This window comes from Manis javanica, chromosome 8 (genome assembly GCF_040802235.1).
Source record: "Manis javanica isolate MJ-LG chromosome 8, MJ_LKY, whole genome shotgun sequence".
In the NCBI taxonomy this organism is placed as follows: Eukaryota; Metazoa; Chordata; class Mammalia; order Pholidota; family Manidae; genus Manis; species Manis javanica.
The window spans coordinates 83,557,799-83,577,169 of record NC_133163.1 but is presented as its reverse complement, the minus strand read 5'-3'; the positions used below and the strand labels follow the sequence as shown (position 1 = coordinate 83,577,169).

The window sequence follows — 19,371 nt, the reverse complement described above, 5'->3', positions numbered from 1 at the left end:
TACAATCTGGAGTTAATGTAGTAGCAGTGAGAAAAGGGGCAGATTTGAGAAATATTGGGATTAAATGGCAACAACTGGTGAGAGACAGAGGGAAAGGGAAGGTAAGAGGAAAAGAGGGAGAATGGGGAGAGTGAGAGATTGAGTATTTTGACATTGTGGAGGAGTCAATGAATAGAAAACAGGCGAGAGGAGGCTAGAATGGCTCTAGAGCACAACTGTACGGGTAATACTGAAGAAGGAAGAAGGTGATGGATAGGTGTCAATACAGACAGATGTTGGTAGCACTTGGGAAGAGGCATTCAGGAAATAGTTTACTGTGTGAAGTAGTTCAGTCATATGTTAAATGTAAGAGAATGGAGGACTGGGGGCTTAATGAACCTTTCGAGCTTTGTGAGGAATTTAGAGAAAGGAGGCTCTAGGGACCAAGCTGCCCCAAAATGTGTCACTTTAGCATACTGATTACTTTGATTTAAAACAATTGGAGAAACAGCAGGAGGATTCTTTGACCCACCTCTGTCCCCTTTGCCTTGAAACCAGGAAATAAATCTCCCTGAGGAAAAGAAAGGTGCTCTCTCTGCACCAGGAGATGGAGAGATGTCCTTATTGTCAGAGACAGGGAATTCAAGGCCAATGAATCAATCTTGTTATTTTTTTTACAAATTTACTACCCCAGCCCAAATGCTATATAGAGTTCCTTACTAACTGAAGCTCTCAAACATAAGTTTTCTTTGTCCTGTCAATTCCTCACATCATTATGTTTGTCTAAAATATGTTAAGAGCTGCATGCCTTGGTCATTTCTTTGGGTCTTAATTTCATTACTGGGCCTCTGTATATACATAATTAAACTGGCTTTTTCTTCTAATAATCTGTCTCATGTCAATTTGATTCTTAGACTAGCTATAAGAACCTTGAAAGGTAGAAATAAATTCTTCCTCCCCAACAAAGTTAACTAGGATTAAAAGAAGAATTTCTGAATAGTATGAACAGTGCAGTTGAGGTTGGAAATGGTAAATTTGTGGTGAAAGCAATTTTCATAGCTGTAAGATACCCCCCAATCCCTCCCCCAGCAACACCACTGCCTAGATTGAGATGAGGAAATAAATAAATGAGTAAAAAAAATTTTTAGGAGTAAAAGAGAATGGGAGAAGGCTCAGTGAGTCAATATAGAGTTGAAGGTTTAGGGGGAGAAGAGGGTTGTTAAGTGCTTTAAGAACAAGAACTTTGTTTTAATGTTGCTGTGACCATTACAACTTTTTGTAACACAGAACTTTGTACATGCTATAAATGTTCACTTCAAGTTTGTTAGCTGACTGATGGTGAAGTGGTTTCAAAGAAAAATACTCAGAGATAGAAATTCAGTACTAGTTTCAAAAAAAGGTTAACAAAGATTTTAAAGTTACCATCAAAACACAGAGTTGAAGATAAAAGGATAAACTTTCCTAAAAGCCAATGCTTACAGAGGAATTGAGATCAAGCCCTGGAAAATACTAGACAGAAGAAAGTATAACCACAGAAAGAAACAGGAAAAAAAATTACTAAAATAACTCAGTACTGTCATGCCAATTTCCCCAACAAATGTAAACACTAAAAGGAAGGAAAAGGTCATTAAGGTAGGCAGTAATGAAAATACAGAGCCAAATATGCCTGTGGGAGTGAACACCTTTCAAAAATCCTGAAGAAATCTATGAGCAATCTTTCCTCTTATCCATCCGATGTGCTTTAAAGGAAAGGTGGTGAGACAACAGCAGCTAGCACGCAAGCAGTTCAGCTAGAGAGGACCAGGCATGAGTCTTATCCGGCCACTCAAGCCCATCTCTTGCAGCAGGGGCCCACTGTCATGCAGGGAGTGGGAGAGCCTAATGTTGGAGGAGGTGAAACTGAAATATTCCACTCTAGGCAGCAAGAAGTCAAAGGAGACACTATGAGGTACAGGCAGATCTGCCACCAGTACCTGGTATTCATCAACAATATCCCTCAAATTCTGGTGCATATGCTAAGTATAAACACCTAGTATACAGATTAATAGAGGCCCTTGAGGAAACCAGTGCTGTTTAGTAGATGTCCCAAGCAAAAGAAATGTTCTTAGAAGGCCACTTTTTTTGTGTGGGCTTCAAATTTGTGTAAAGAAAATGAAAATGATGTGAATTTATGTTTTGAACTCATTTGAATAAGTTTTGTTGAAACTATTTCTAAATATATGGGAGTAAGTCTACTACAAATTCAAGAATTCATCTGTGGTAAAGATAGTTGTGACTGTAAGGCACACTAGGAAGATAGTAGCATTAATAACAGAAAGCAGATTTAACAAAGCCCACAGTATAATGCAAAGGTAAAGACAGTTTCTTAAGACACCAACTGAACAGCCAAGACGAGTATAAATGATAGAAGAGGGCAGTATTTGCGCACTTAAAAAGAATAGAAAAACCTCACCAGAAAGTACCAACGAGGAAGAAAGGATTTGGGTATTGCTGCAAACATTCAAGAAGACTGTTGATACCTTATGTCCTTTTTTGGATTGTTGAATGATCCAAAGTATTTTTCATGCATTGTAGAAAAACATATTTCATGTTTCCTTCATTTTAAAAGATTTTGGAAGAGTAAGTTTCAGTTTTTCCACATCCTTGCCAACACTTGTTACTGTCCACCTTTTCTGTCAGAGCCATCCTTGCAGATGTGAGGTGGTATCTCATTCTGATTTTGATGTGCATTTCCCTGATAACCAGTGATGCTGAGCAGCTTGACGTGTGTTTATTGGAACTTTTTCCTCTCATCTCCATTTGGAAAGTTATCTTTTTTGCCTCCTGTAAATTTGAGATTCTGCTTTAACTTAGTACTTTTACACCTTTAACTATTATTGAATTGTTTCCTCAAGTATGTCCTTTAGATTAGTACCCTTAATTTATTAGCATTTATGTAACACATTCCCAGAGGGTCTTTATTTTCTGTTTCTTTCCTTCTAATCTTGAGGTCTCTGTTCTCGCTCACTTATCTGATTAAAAACCTTTCTCAAATATAAACCTCAAATATAAAAATATTTGGTTAAATATTCTCAGAGGGATTAAATTGGTAATAATTCACTAAGTTTCTGTGTACTTGTAATATATTTCCCCCTTGCAGGGGGGATGATATCTTCACTGAAAACAGGGATTTGGGATGAGTCTTTTTCTCTTGGTAATCTGTGGATACTCTTCCATTGTCTCCTAATTTTCAGTATTTTGGATTATACTTCTGATATATGGTATTTTATAGATACAGCATGTTCTTTCTGTAAGCCTCCAAGATGAAGCTTGGCAAAAATTTTACCAGGATAAACCAAGGTGTGCACTTTTATCATTGATCTTCCCCGGAACTTCATTCTACATACCTAAGTCTTATACCTCAGGAAATTTTTCTATTTGCTTAAGTTATTCCTTCTCTGAAACAGAATGGCCTTGAACCAAGGATACTGTACCCAGCACAATTATCATTTAAATATGAAGGAGGGATTACACAATTCCCAGACAAGCAAAAGTTGAGGGAATTTGCCTCCCACAAAGCACCTCTACAGGGTATTTTAGAGGAACTGCTCTAAATGGAAGCACTCCTAAGGCTAAATAGATGTCACCAGAGAAAATAAAATCACAGCAAGAAAGCAGACCAACCAAATACTAACTAAAGGCAAAAAATAAAATCAACTACTCACAAAAGCAGTCAAAGGAAACACAAAAGAGCACAGAATAAAACACCCAACATGTAAAGAATGGAGGAGAAGGAATAAGAAGGGAGAGAAATAGAGAAACATCAGACAGTGTTTATAATAGCTCAACAAGCAAGTTAAGTTAGTAAGATAGTAAAGAAGCTAACCTTGAAACTTTGGTAACCACGAATCTAAAGCCTGCAATGGCAATAAGTACATATCTTTCAATAATCACCCTAAATGTAAATGGACTGAATGTACCAATCAAAAGACAGAGTAATAGAATGGATTAAAATGCAAGTCCCCATAGTCGCAGGGGGGCCATCAGGTGAGAAATTGGGGATCAACAGTGGTGAAGCTTAGAACCTCACCCCCCCTGTTTTGAGAGAAATCTTCTGCATCCGTGGATGTTTTAATGCCCTTGTCTAGCTCGGATTAACACATAGTCTACAGGCACACACTTGATCATCTACAATTGCTCTCTTACAGCACTAAACTATGTCTTCTACCTTTATCTTGCATCTACCTACCACTTCAGCATTTTATTAAAAATAAAAATAATAATAAAGGGAGAAATGTGGGATCCACATATAAATCAAGTATAAAAATCAAACAAATATTCATAGTTGACCTGATTGTTCACAGTTCATAACACGTGATCAAAACCGAAAGTTTCTGTGATGACTGCCCTTGTACTGTTCACCATGTAAGAACTTATTCACTATGTAAGAATTCGTTCACTATGTAAGAACTTGTTTGTTATGCTTCAAAAGATTGGAGACTTGAGAATTAGGCTTGGGGTTGATTAATGATTGTGCATTGAGTCCCCTATACAGAATTTTATTGTTAACAACCATTTGATCAATAAATATGAGAGATGCCTTCTCAAAAAAAAAAAAAAAATGGACAGAGGAGCTGAACAGACAGTTCTCCAAAGAAGAAATTCAGATGGCCAACAGACACATAAAAAGATGCTCCACATTGCTTGTCATCAAAGAAATGCAAATCAAAGCCACAATGAGATACCACCTCACACCAGTAAGGATCACCACCATCCAAGACAAACAACAACAAATGTTGGCTGAGGTTGTGGAGAAAGGGGAACCCTCCTACACTGTTGGTGGGAATGTAAATTAGTTCAACCATTGTGGAAAGTAGTATGGAGGTTCCTCAAAAAGCTCAAAACAGAAATACCATTTAACCCAGTAATTCCACTTCTAGGCATTTACCCTAAGAATATAGCAGCCCAGTTTGAAAAAGACAGATGCACCCCTATGTTTATCACAGCACTATTTACAATAGCCAAGAAATGGAAGCGACCTAAGTGTCCATCAGTAGAGGAATAGATAAAGAAGAAAACAAATCCTACCATTTGCAACAACATGGATGGAGGTAGAGGGTATTATTCTCAGTGAAATAAGCCACGTGGAGAAAGACAAGTACCAAATGATTTCACTCATCTGTGGAGTATAAGAACAGAGAAAAACTGAAGGAACAAAACAGCAGCAGACTCACAGAACCCAAGAATGGACTAATAGTTACCAAAGGGAAGGGGACTGGGGAGGATGGGTGGGAAGGGAGGTATAAGGGTGGGGAAAAAGAAAAGGGGCATTACGATTAGCATGTATAATGTGTGTGGGGGGGCACAGAGAGGGCTGTGCAACACAGAGAAGACAAGTAGAGATTCTATAGCATCTTACTATGCTGATGGACAGTGACTGTAATGGGGTTTGTGGGGGGGACTTGGTGAAGGGGGGAGTCTAGTAAACATAATGTTACTCATGTAATTATAGATTAATGATGCCAAAATAAAAAAAATAAAAAAATAAATGATTGCTTTTCCTCCATTTGTTCTTTTTTCCTCGAATCTGTATTAGCCACATTAGGTACACTGTATCTATCTTCCAAGTCTCATTTTTTTGCTCTTTGTATTTTTGGCTCTGTGCTTTGATGTATTTCTTCTACTTGATCTTCTAGGCCAATATGATCATATTCTTTAATTCCTTTATTTAGTAATTATGTACTGGGTGCTTACTATATACAAGACAGTGTTCTAGACATTGAGTATTGACAACAGATCAGCAGTGTATACAAGAGAAAAAGCTCCTGCTCTTACAGTGCTTACATTTCAGTGAAGAGAGTTTTGAAAAAGAAGTGTGTCTATATGAATTGACAGTCAGGTGGTAGCATGCATTTAGCTGGGAAACCATATTTTTTGCTCCATAAAGCCTTTTGTACTTCAGTTGAACTTCCTTAAATGCTCCTATCATTTTCATATTCAAGTCATTGTCTTTTCTGGCATTTCTACTTAGCTAGTCCATTACATTGTATATTCTAATTGATTTTTCTCTTTCTGGCTGTCTGGCTTTCCCAAATGGGTTGTTTTCCTTGGTTACTTCAGAGGGGCTTAGGTTTCACTGTTGGAGGACCACAAGTGGTAGCAGTCTCAAGAGAACAGACAGGCAAAGCAGTCTCTATGCCTGTAGGTGGGCAGTGCAGCAGGCAAGCTGCATGCCCTGTGGAAGCCCAGGAGGAAGCCTCCAAACTCTCAGGTCTCCTTACATTTCCCAGCCTCAGAAACTTGGGAGATGTTGGTCTCCTGGCTCTTTCCCTTTTTCCTCCCCCGCGCCCCCCTAGAGAGTCCCGGGATCACTACCAAACCAAGCTCTTTCCTGGACCTGCCATTCTTACGCTCACACTGAGGCTATTATCCAGCCCTTGAGGAACAAGTCCTATGCCAGCTCTTGCTGACAGAACTCCTACAGAGCCCAGGCCTTACTTGCTTCTAACTATTCACTGGTACCAGGGGCCACTTAGCTCAAGAGAGGCAAATATGGGCTGGAATTAGGGACAGAAAGATAGTGTGATTACACCTTCCCAGCACCCTCTCGAAAAATAAGTCCTATAGACTAATCCTAAAAATACTTATTTCTTCATCTCTGAAAAAGGTGGTAATGGTTACTAGTCCTGGCTGTTGTGAGGATTAAACAACCAATATTTGTAAAGCATCTAGCATATAGTAGATGCTCAACAATTATTGCTATAATGTTGATTTCTTTATGTAAATTGATTCCTCTTACCATCTGGCAAAACCAAGAAATGCTAGATTCTTTTTTTTCTTTTTAGCTTTGAAGCATTTATTATAATAAGCTGTTACTCATACACATAAACTAATGAGAACTTAAAATTTCATTTTTTTAGCTTGATCTTCTAGTAAATCTTCATTGATTTTGGCTGCTATGTAGGGAGATACTCCCATGTCAGGGTGATTTAAAAACATAATTCATCGATAAGCACCTCTTATTTTTATTTTATTGGCAGTAGGCTTACACCTAGTATTAATGCTGCTTCCCATTCTGTCATTGTGGGTTCAAATTCACCTCTGTAAATAGCCACCACTGAGGGCAGATTTTGGCAGACTTTGAAAAACTTGTTTTACTTAAGCCTTCACTTGCTTCATGGCTTACAAAACACAATGGCCTGTGAACCGTTCAACATCAAGGGTCAGTCTAACTGCTGCTGCTGTACTGGTCACGGCTCTGGCTCCACTCCCCTGCCTCCACTGAGATCATGGCTCATCACAGCCCAGGGGCTGCAGCCACCAAAGCCATGCCTCTATCAGGAAGTGGCACGGACACTCCCAGCTGGCATAGGTGCCGAAACACCAAGAAATGCTCGATTCTTAAAAATTTATCAGCTTTTATTCTATTTTGTAATCTACATTAAAAGTCCAGATTCAGTGTGGAATTTGAAACTTTGTGAGTATTTTACAAATGTCATATTTATGTTTTTATAATTCTAAATTAAATGTTGCTTTGAGTATAGACTATAAAAATGCTTTGCAATATGCACATGTATATATTTTAGAGAAATTTTATCTTTTATAGAATTAAATCCATTTTGATCTGGTATATTTTCTGTGGGGCTAATGTGTCAGAACACAGAGGGTTATGGAAAGAAAAATTTCAGGACTGAGAGAGTCTAAAATATTGATGATAAGAGTACTGAAATTGAATGAAAGGTTCAAAATTGAAAAAGCGTAACATGACAAAGAAGGGTTAATAATCTAAAATAATGTTTTAAGATGTGAAGAACTAAAATCAGACTCAAATTTGTATTCTTGTATCAAGGTTTTGGATACAGCTTAAAAAAAAAAAAGCAGAAAGAATTGTGAAGAATTTTTGGTTTCTTTCCCCAAAAGCTGTGTGCAGGTGATTCCATGTGCCACTGCTGGAAAAAATTTTTTGTTTGTTGTTTTGTTTAAATTAATGCCAAAAAGGAAAAGCATTACGATTTGTAAAGTTGATTATGTCTTGTACTTTATTAGCTTCGTAGTTGGAACTACTTAGTGTTTAGGTACAAGACTGTTGTTACAGTACCAAGAAAAAATATTGTATGTGTTATGAGACTGTTCATGTTTTTAATAGCAATATGCAATAAAGAGATGAATTTAAAAAAAGAATTGTAAAGTTATTTTGGAGTGATGTTAGTCTTTCTGACAATTATGGAATATTGGGGGGAGGAGCAGAGAGGCAGAAAAACATGCCTCGTCAAGCCAAGTTTGAGGTTAAACTTCTGATCCTAAGATTTAAAACAAGCAGATGTGAATTCCTGTTAGTAGGTTGGTAAAAACCCATGTGAATAGTTTAAAGGACAATAAAATAAAATAAAGCCTTTCAATCTTCATTACAGAAAATATTTATCAATACACAGAAGCTCTTTAGTTTTCTATTTCAACCTACTTTCATGTTAGCCAATAAAGGAAGGTGGTCAGATCACCTTATTTAGAACATAAGCTTTCATGGGTAACAAGCAGAACTAATATTTTAGTTACCAGTCTAATATCTTGTGGGTTCATAAAATTTAAACTCCATTTAACACGACATCTCTCTTAAAGTATGCTCTCATATCATTTGGATCAACTGATAGTAAATGTTTGGAAATGCTTTTTAATACCAATACAGGTTCCTTTCTTTTCTGATAAAGGTTTCTGAAATTTTCCTTAGAACCCTATTTGAAAGGAACAGAAAAATCTTCCAGTCTTCTATCTGTATCCAGTGAAGGCAAGTCCAGCAGTTGAAATCTGCCTAATCCATAGACACTAAGAAGATCTGAGGAGTGATGGAGAAGAATAACTCAGTATTTAAATAAATGAATGAAACATACCTGAGTAAATACAATGAACAGTATAACTCTGTTGTATTGCTCCTACAGGAAACACCACAGATTTGATAATGTTCACATAAAATCCTGTGGCCCATGCACATTAAGATATGAAGTAACTTTCTGTCTCTTATTAAACAGCTAGGACTTGATATGATGGAAAGCAAATAAAATTTAGGAATTTGACACCAGCTCTGCTGCTACTCACCATGTAGTCTGAGCCAAGTTACTTACTGTCAACAGCCTGTTTCTTTATCTCTAGAAAGGCAATTAACACCCACAATCCCATAGAGTGGGGAGGGGATAAAACTGGTAACACTTCATTAAGTAGCTGCATCTCTTATCTCTTTACCACATGGCCAATGTGCTAACTTTTGTTTCCCACATGCACTATACCATCTTCTTATACCTTCTAACTGTTCCTACTGTCTGTAATCTCCTTCTCTAGACCTCCCTTGTGAATCAGTTGTGTCCCATCCTTTGAGATACCTGTCCAGGGTCCCCTCCAGGCAATAAATATCATTTTCTCCATCATCTGTTATCCAAAGTGGCTTCTTTTTGTTGTTATCAAACCATTAACAAATAGAGTAAATAACTGAGTGCTGTGAGTGCTTTGTATTCATTTTCTCATGTAGTTTACAACTACCCTGTAAAGTAGGTGATTATTCCCTGTTTTATCAATGAGTAAAAGCTTAGAGGAGTTAACTAACTTATCCAAAGTCACTCAATTAATAATTAACACAAATTATCACTACTTCGAATTAGTAATTATTAGGACAGGGATTCAAAGCCAAGTCCCTGGTTCCAAAGCCATTCTGCTGACTTTGGTACCTGGCATGATATTTGCACTGAACACGTGTTTGGTAAATAAAGAAGGCAGAGAACAAGTCTATTTGTTGAATGTCCTGTTATGTACAATTCACATGGACATGGAGATATAAAAATGATTTGACAAGATCTCTACTCTTGAGGAGCCTATAGTCGGTGTATTAGAGGAGAGACATATAAGTAAACAGTTGATTGCAATACAGTGTGGCATGTGCTATTTCTATGGACAGATTGCTGAGAAAACATAGGAGAGGCACCTAAACTAGACTAGGGAGGAAGAAAACAGTCTAGAAAGATGTTAGGGAAGCCTGAACTTCTGTTTTCCCTTCAAAACCAAAATTAAGCAGGATTCTACTAGATTGGCATTCTAGCAGCTAGTATGGCAGGGATTAATGTACTTCTGCTTAAACCTCATCTTTCAAAAAACACATTTTAAAGGGTGATGTACTTTCTAAAAATGTTCAATTTATGTACATATTTTTCTCTTCTCACACATACAGAAGGAAAAGCACTCAATGAAAAACTGATTACAAAACTGGCTAGTGTTAGAAGTACTTGCCATAAAAACTTACTGTATTTCAAGTAACTGCTCAGAAAATACCATCTATTCTCAAGAGCACTTTACTCATAAGCAAAAAACAAAACAAAACAAAACAAAAACCTTTTAGGTTTTTTTCCTATATACCAAACACTATTCAGATAATACATTTCCATCAGTTGTTCACCTACCAAACAAAAGTTCATTCAAGTAGATACTTTCTGGGCTGTCATGGAAAATGCCTAAATAAAAAGCCTTATTATTCAATGAACAGGAACAAATAGTTCAAAAATTCATATGGAAACACCAAAGACCCCGAATAGCCAAAGCAATCCTGAGAAAGAAGAATAAAGTAGGGGGGGGTCTCACTCCCCAACTTCAAGCTCTACTACAAAGCCATAGTAATCAAGACAATTTGGTATGGAAGTTCCTCAAAATGCTCAAAATAGACTTACCATTTGACCCAGGAATTCCACTCCTAGGAATTTACCATAAGAATGCAGCAATCAAGTTTGAAAAAGACATATGCACCCCTATGTTTATCGCAGCACTATTTACAATAGCCAAGAATTGGAAACAACCTAAGTGTCCATCAGTAGATGAATGGATAAATAAAATGTGGTACATATACACAATGGAATATTATTCAGCCATAAGAAGAAAACAAATCTTGCAACAACATAGATGAAGCTGGAGGATATTATGCTCAGTGAAATAAGCCAAGCGGAGAAAGAGAAATACCAAATGATTTCATTCATCTGTGGAGTATAAGAACAAAGGAAAACCTGAAGGAACAAAACAGCAGCAGAATCACAGAACCCAAGAATGGACTAACAGGTACCAAAGGGAAAGGGACTGGGGAGGATGGGTGGGTAGGGAGGGATAAGCGGGGGGGGGGGGGTGGGGGGGTGGAGAAAGGGGGTATTATGATTAGCATGCATAATGGGGGGGTGAAAGGGGAGGGCAGTACAACACAGAGAAGACAAGTAGTGATTATACAACATTTTGCTATGCTGATGGACAGTGACTGTAAGGGGGTTGTGGGGGGGGGACCTGATATAGGGGAGAGCCTAGTAACATAATGTTCTTCATGTAATTGTAGATTAATGATAACAAAAAAAAGAAGAAGAAAAGGGGGATTACTCCCTGATAGGATAAAACTAACTGCAAATCACCGATTAATGCATGCTTTAAATATCCTTAATTTTGATCATTTAAAGGGTGTCAGATGATCAGCTATGGAAGTACATTTTTCTGATAATATTTCTTTCTCTTAAAAAAAAAGCAGTTCCTGCGTGGTGATCTCCAATAAGTTCTGCACAATGGTATAAACGGCATATCAAAATGTGGGCAAAGGGTTTGTTTGTGTTTATACAGAGGATCAAAGCCTAATTTCGCTACCCAGAAAACGAATTAAGATACAATATGAAGAACTTCCAACATCAACATTCTCTGGAAGAGTCATTCCAGAAGATGATCATCAAAAAACTTTAACAAAGATTCTGGTGCTGTTGCAGTTGTAGCAGCATTCATCCCACCGGTTCCTGGACTTGCCATTGGAATGAAGAAGGAGATATCTAAGCTGGCCTGTGCATACAGTAAAACAAAAAATTTGATTGGAACTATACTGTTGGAACCCAACCAAGAATTAGGAGAAGTGCAAGTTGCAGCGCTCCAAAATCTTGCAACTATAGACTATCTACTGTTAAAAGAACATATGGGATGTGAACAGTTCCCAGGAATGTGTTGTTTTAATTTGTCTGATTTTTCTCAAACTTTTCAAATTCAGTTAGACAATATCGATCATATCATTGATAAGTTTTCACAAATGCCTAGGGTGCCTAACTGGTTTTCTTGGTTTCACTGGATATGGCTGGTAATTGTAGGTCTGCTTTGGTTATGTAGCTGTATTCCTATTATGTTAATGTGTGCATGCAATTTAATTAGTAATTTAAAACCTATACACGCTTATGTTACACTACAAGAAGATATGTCAAAGAAATAATCAAAATGCCCATGTTTTCTTCCATCTGCTACTTCTATAGCTTCTCTTCTTCCTTCATACTTACAACCCCTAAGTAGAATTTGTGCCTCATATCAAAATTACCGAGTATCATAATTCTTCCAAGTGGTAAAGATACCTCAAGACAAATGCTGGGCATAGAAGCCACAGGGCATAAATTGGCAAAAAAGTAAAAAGCTCACCTTTTCAAACAATATCGCTTCTCTCTCACTTACCAACTTTACATTTCCCTGTATGGCCCCGGAAGATGGCTGGTTAGCCAGAGACGGGTAAGATTCCTCAAAGGAGGAACAGCCTAAGACAGGCACAGTCGCAGGGGGGCCATCAGGTGAGAAATTGGGGATCAACAGAGGTGAGGCTTAGAACCTCACCTCCCCTGTTTTGAGAGAAATCTTCTACATCCGTGGATGTTTTGTTGCCCTTGTCTAGCTTGGATTAATACTTAGTATATAGGCACAGACCTGATCATCTACATTTGCCCTCTTACAGCACTAAACTGTTTTCTACCTTTATCTTGCATCTACCTACCACTTTAGCATTTTATTAAAAATAATAATAATAATAAGGGAGAAATGTGGGATTCACATATAAATCAAGTATAAAAACCAAATGAATAATCATATCTGACTTGATTGTTTATAGTTCATGATGTGTGATCAAAACCGAAAGTTTCTGTGATGACTGCCCTTGCACTGTTCACCATGTAAGAACTTATTCACTATGTAAGAACTTGTTTACCATACTTATTTAGCATACTTGTTCGTTATGCTTCAGAAGATTGGAGACTGGTGAGAATTAGGCTTAGGGTTGATTAATGATTGTGCATTGAGTCCCCTATACAGAATTTTATTGTTGTTAACAACATTATGATCAATAAATATGAGAGATGCCCTCTCAAAAAAAAAAAAAAATTCTATGTTCTCTATTTTCACATATTATTGTCATGCTCCGGGAAGCTATAACTGCATTTTGCCCCATCAGAGTTGTCCTTAACTTGGATTGTAAGAGTAGGATGCATTTTCAAGTATTTACAAATATCTTATACAAAGTGGAAATATAAGTTAATAAGGTTAAATATAATTAGGTGAAGTATATAAGTAAATCTAACTTAAAAATACCACACCAAAAAGTAAATAAGTAAATAAATGAGACAACCACTTTCAAATTAAAGAATCTAATGGAAATAAAGTTACTCATTGATAAGTTCAGCCTGTTGCTTGTTTTATTATTTTTATAGACAAACTTCATGGCTTCTAAATAAAAATGGCTTCTAAAAAAAAAAAAAAAAAAACCTAGTGTTTAAAGAACAAAAATGATGTAAGGAATCAAATTCTTCAGAGTTTGAACAATCAATATAAAAAATCTTCCACATGCAGGGATTCTGTACTTAGCTGTTTCAAAGGGTCTTCAAGAGATATGGACAATAAGACCCTCAGTCAGGAGCCACATCAATCACTGGCAGATCATTCTAGCTCATCTGGGGATGAAAACTAGTAAGAAGAATCACAGAGCTTAAACTAATTTAAGCTTATATAGTCAACTTGGGAGACTATACTTTCTAAACTGCAGAATAACTGAACTATCTAAAAAATAACAATGTCATTGGGTTTCTGATTTTCACTGATTTTTTTACAAATCATTTACTTTTAACAAAGTTTTTGCTTATGGATGAAAGCAATGTGGAGTGTTTAATCTTTTGATTCAAATCACATTGCAAAAAATAGCATAGGAATTTTCCAGTTTCAATTAGGGACATGTTATAGCAAACTCATTTAGGGGTTATACAGTGACTATTAAAACTCATGAAATGTTTCTATAAAAAACATCACTGATTTTGAGAATTTTAAGAGAATTAAAAATAAATATACATGGCCTAAAAATACCTTCTTTGTATAATACAATAAAACTTGTTAACCTAAGAACTCTGATACTACTAATGAAATCAAGTAACAAAGAAGTGTTTAAAAAAAAAGCCTTATTAAATTCAAGTTAAATTTAATCTGTCACTTCTCCCTTGTTCAAAGCAATTACTATGTAAGAAAAAAAATTACACCTAACAATGTCACTTATTACAAAGTTGGCAGCTATCAAAATTTTTTATGGCTTTTCTAGGTGGTTACTAATAGATTAAATAATTGCAACACTGTTCTAATCTGAATAAAGCAGATTTCCCCATATGTTATGGGACCATAAAGATGAAATAATAAAATAGAGGTGGTGAAGAAATTAAAAGCCTAAAGGGATTAAAACCTAAAGACAACTAAGAAAAGTACAGCTTTAAATATACACACTCCCCAAAGGAGAACCTAACTTCTTTGAGCTAAAGTTGTTAAGAATCAGGTTCAAGTTCAAAGTAAGTTAAACTTACTGTTGAGCAAAATGAAAATAACCTAGCAAACAAAGAGTTGCCATAAAGCCTTCTTATCTTGCTTTGGTAAAGTCTCTCAGAAGAAAAAATAAACAAAAGTAGTATTTTTTTGATAGTACTATCTTTGAGTTAGAGATTCTTAAAAATTCATGAAGGTTTGTTCAGATGGGAGTGAGTCAACAGCTGTTTACAGTAAAGAACTGTGATGTGCTGCTTGCTATAAGGAAAAGTACTGAAATTATGCATTTAAAAGGAATTTGACAAGCTGTGAAATTTACATACTTAAAAAAATAAAGGGCTTCAAATGAGCACTATATTTAATACCATAATAGTAACATTTTAATTGCGTCTTTGAAAATTCAAAACCACAATTCCCCCAGCTAGTAGTAACTGTTACCATTTAGAGAAAATAATAAGGGATAATCTCATTAATCAAATTTATTTGATGCTATGCTGCTAGTCACCATAATAATCTATTATACTTTTGTTCTTTCATTAAAGAATTCTTGGACCATTCACTACTGAATTATTGTTTAACTGGTAAACTGAGGTAAAATACTGAGTAACTTGAGAAGTCTCAAGTGCAAAGTCCACTGTACAAAACTACTGAACCATAGTCTCTCTTTATGTACTTTTCCAGATATAATTTAAACTAGCTGAGCTAAGGGTTAATTCTAAATTCCGCATAAATTGACTTTCCTATGCCATTTTTTTGCTTTAAAACTCTTCATACTTTGCCACTAGTTCAGTTTCACCTGCAGGTAATGAACACAGAACTCATTGTGGAGAAAAACAAACCAGAATGTGAAAAAAGATAAGTTATCAGATATACAAGGGAGTTAAACACCTGATTGAAAAACTTTTAACTACAGTGCTTTTCCTCCATCCTTAATATTTTAGTCACCATTTGTTTCGCGAAAAACTCTACAGGTTTCAAAAGCTCCCAAACTGAGTACTCACCAGGTTCATCTGAATGCTCAATCCGGGCTAAACCGGGCTCCCCTCCTTGGGAGACCGAAGCTGCTGCCCCCTCCTCTGCGTCCTCTACCTTGGTCACGGTAAAGTGTGGCATTGTTACAGTTGGAAATCCTACACTCTTTCTGTATTTCAACTTCCTTCCAGTCTACCTACCCTGCCTACCCTCTCCCTGGGGGTGCCCCTAGCTTACTCCGATCACTGCCTGCGGGAGACGGAGGCTGGGAATCGGGAAGTACTTTCAGTCCACGTGACCCACTGCCCAAGGGAGCGGAGCACTGGGAGACACGCCTTCCATAGTGTTTATTATTCACATAAAAGGATTAAGCGCTCCACCCCTTATTACTGTTATTAAATTCAAGAATCCCAAGAACAGTTTAGGCTGCTTTCCCAGAGCTGCCACAGCTGTAGTGAGCCGAATTCGTGGCACCCATTGTGTGCTCGCCCACTTGTTCCCTTCACTTCTTTCTTTCCCTCTGTGCCAGTCATGATCTCAGCCTCTACCCTCAGATTTCACTAGAGAAAGAAGATTCGTAAACAGTTCACTTTACAAAGTTTCCTCTTTAAAGAAAGCTTGGCACTACAATTTAGAAAATAAAACAATGTAATTTGTAAACTTTGTTGCTTTATTTCAAAGCATATGGAAAATAGTCATACAAATCAATACAAATTTTTTTCTTTCAGATGAGAACAAAAAACTGGAAAACCCATCTGATTAATAAGTGTGACTAAGCACACAATTCAAGTAAGACACTTAACTCTTGTATATTTCATCAGATAACTATATCAAGGTCTCCGTTGATGACTTCAGAGTAAGAGGCCCTGTCTCTGCACTAGGATTAAGGCAATTTAGTAAATTGAACCTTGTGTTAATTTCCATGTTGATGTAATATAAGGGCTTTGTTAGTAGCATCTGACAAATAAGCCACTAAATTTAACAGAGAAGGACTGATGGTTTATAACCCAAGTTTATTCTACTTGTTAATGATCTACTTTGTGCTCTGCCCCTTGCACTAGAAACTTTTCATTATAATCTCATTGAATCATCGCAACAGAAACACTAGGCTAAGGAGCTTGTCCAAAGTCACAGCAAATGGTGAAGCCCAACTGGAAACCTCTACTCCCCCCTTCTTGGCAGGCAGCACAGAAGTTTCTAGCTTCGTGGAAGCAGCTTTGGGGGAGAACATTCACACTCTCCTCAACTTTATTTCATGGGTTCCTGCACAGCACGGGTTAGGCTGCACACTGGAACCACCTGGGGATAGTTTAAAATGTGTGATGCCTGGGTCCCATCCCAGATATTCTGGTTTAACTGCTTAGGAGTAGAGCCTGGGTAACAAAACTTCTAGAAGCCCCTCTCCCGCATGGTTCTAAACGTGCAACACAAAAATTACTACTATATAGGAAAAAGAAAAGTTTATCACCTGAAAATTCTTTGTAACTATTGTTACTGTTGAATGAAATGAAGTCAGGTGGTATAGTATCCTTGATGATTTTTCCATATTTACTCAGGTAGCTACTCTACTAATTTATTCAAAGTAACTTAAAACTACCAAGCTGTCACACATTTTACTATTATAGCCTGGGTTCCAAATTCTTTAACACCTTAGTGCCACTGGATATTTCCAGTGGGATTTTGCCTTTTGTATTTATTATATAGAGTTGAACTGTGGCTAATCTTCTGTATTGGACAGCAACAACAACTTACATTTATAGTCTATACAGCTATACTATACTACATAATATATACTACGTATAGTACATAATATACATAGTATACTATATATGCACAGTATATATTACATAATATACTGTAAAGTACAACTTGAACATATAAACCCAAGTATAAATGTTATTCTCTCACTTCTCCCCTCTTAAGAAAACACCCAAACTAAACAAGTAAGAAGGTAACAAATCCCTGTTAATCTACAATAGAAATAAATTCCTTCTACTTCATGCTTTGGTACCACAGTAGTCAGCAATTTAAAAATAGTCCTCTCCTAAAGTGGGCTATAGATAAAAGTACAGGGGCATAAAAATTTGAAAGCAAAGTGATACAGAAAAAGCTGAAATAAAACTGGTAAAGCTGAGGTGTGACAGTGCATGTATGGGGAGTGGCTAGATAGAGAAGGTGGGATATAAGAAATAGCCATGCCCAGTACAGTGAACTATCACAGTAAGGTACCACTACACATCCACTACAATGGCTAAAACTGGGAAAACTTACAACATCAAATTTGGTGAGAATGTGGAACAAAAGTAACTTTTCATACATTGTTAGAGGTGTAATGTGCTTCACCCACTTTGGAAAGGGTCTAGTACTTTCCCTTAAAATTCAACAACTGCACTACTAGGGATTTACTCCCCCCAAAAATAAAACTTTATTTCCACAAAAGGACTTGTACAAAGATGTTCATAGTAGTTAATTAGTAATAGACAAAAACTGAAAATAACGTAGATGTACATCCACAGACTGGATAAGCAAACTATGATATATTCATACAAAGGACTACTATTCAGCTATAAAAATTCATCCATGCAACAGATTGGATGAATTTCAAAAAACATTATACTAAGTGGAAGAAGTCAAGATTACATAATATATGAATCCATTGATATGAGGTTTAGAAAAGGCAAAACTAATCTAGGGCGCAAAATACCCCCAAGGACAATGGTTGCCTCTGGAGGGATGGAGGTGGAGATTAACCAGGATGGGGCATGATTAAACTTTCCAGAGTGATGGTTTCCTACAAGACAGTCTACATCTTGTCAAAGTTTAGAGTTCCACAGGTATAAGCATTTGTGAAAACCCAACCAATGGTCAGTTAAAATTTGTGTATTTCATTTTGTAAGAAGTTTACCTCAAAAGAAAAAAAGCTTCAAATATGAAACTCTAATTATTAATATGTATTTTGAAATGTTTGGGAGAAGTGAACAGATATCTGCAGTTTACCTTGAAATGCATACAGTAAGATGGATAGTTTGTGATAGGAAAAATGAAATAAAATGTAGGTAATGGGCTCTGGTTGGTAGGTGTCCAGGTGTTCACTATAAACATCTCTCAGCTTTGTTTCAAAATTTTCATAATGTTGAAAAAAGTACAATAAACTGAAACCATTATGAAAATGGGTAAGCAAGTAGACTGGGAGAAAATATTCAAAACATGTGCTGGACAAAGGACTTGTATCTTGACTACATGAAAATCCCCTCCAACTCAATAATAAAAGATAAATCAATACAAAAAGGGCAAAAGACTCAGACAATTCACAAAGGAAGTTATACAAATGTCTAATAAGCACTTGAGAAAGTATTCAACATCATTGGCCATGAGGGAAATGCAAATTAAAATCACAATGAAAACTGTTGGCAAGGATGCTAAAACAAATAACGGGGAACGTAAAATGGTACAATCACTTTGGAAAAAGATCCAGCAGTTTTTAAAGTAAATTTAAAAATATGCTTACCCTATGACCTAACAATTCCTCTTCTAGATATTTACCCAAGAGAAATTAAAGTGTTAAATCCACAAAAAATTTTAAACAAGTATGTTTATAACAGCTGTATTCATAACAGCCCAAGTACCCATCAATAGGATTAACAACCTGGCCTAATTTGTATAACATACTATAAATCAACAATAACGAGGAACTACTGACATTCAGCAACATGGGTGAATCCCCAAAACATTGTAAGTTATACATTGCATGCATACTGAAGTGTTTAGGGGTGAAGCACACTGATGTCTGCAACTTATTTTGAAAGCTTCAAGAAATAGATGGTCAATGGAAGGGATAATAAA

The 19,371-nt window shown here is 36.5% G+C and overlaps 1 protein-coding gene and 1 pseudogene across 9 annotated transcripts in view; both read right to left on the bottom strand.

Annotated features, from left to right (window-relative positions):
• The window catches only part of SLC12A6 (solute carrier family 12 member 6), a 76,210-nt gene that overhangs the window by 43,339 nt on the left and 13,500 nt on the right, over positions 1 to 19,371 (bottom strand). For 2 of the 9 annotated variants that reach the window (XM_017640882.3, XM_037015825.2), the window contains exon 1: positions 15,558 to 16,191. The exons of 6 other annotated variants lie outside the window; for them this stretch is intronic. In XM_017640882.3, coding sequence (XP_017496371.1) covers positions 15,558 to 15,669 — 112 coding nt within the window. In that variant the 5' untranslated portion in view covers positions 15,670 to 16,191. Of the gene's footprint in view, positions 1 to 15,557; positions 16,192 to 19,371 lie in introns of those variants that run through there. One more of the 9 variants, XM_073211571.1, reaches the window with a different exon arrangement.
• LOC140843119 (mitochondrial import inner membrane translocase subunit TIM14 pseudogene) lies at positions 5,148 to 10,282 on the bottom strand (annotated as a pseudogene).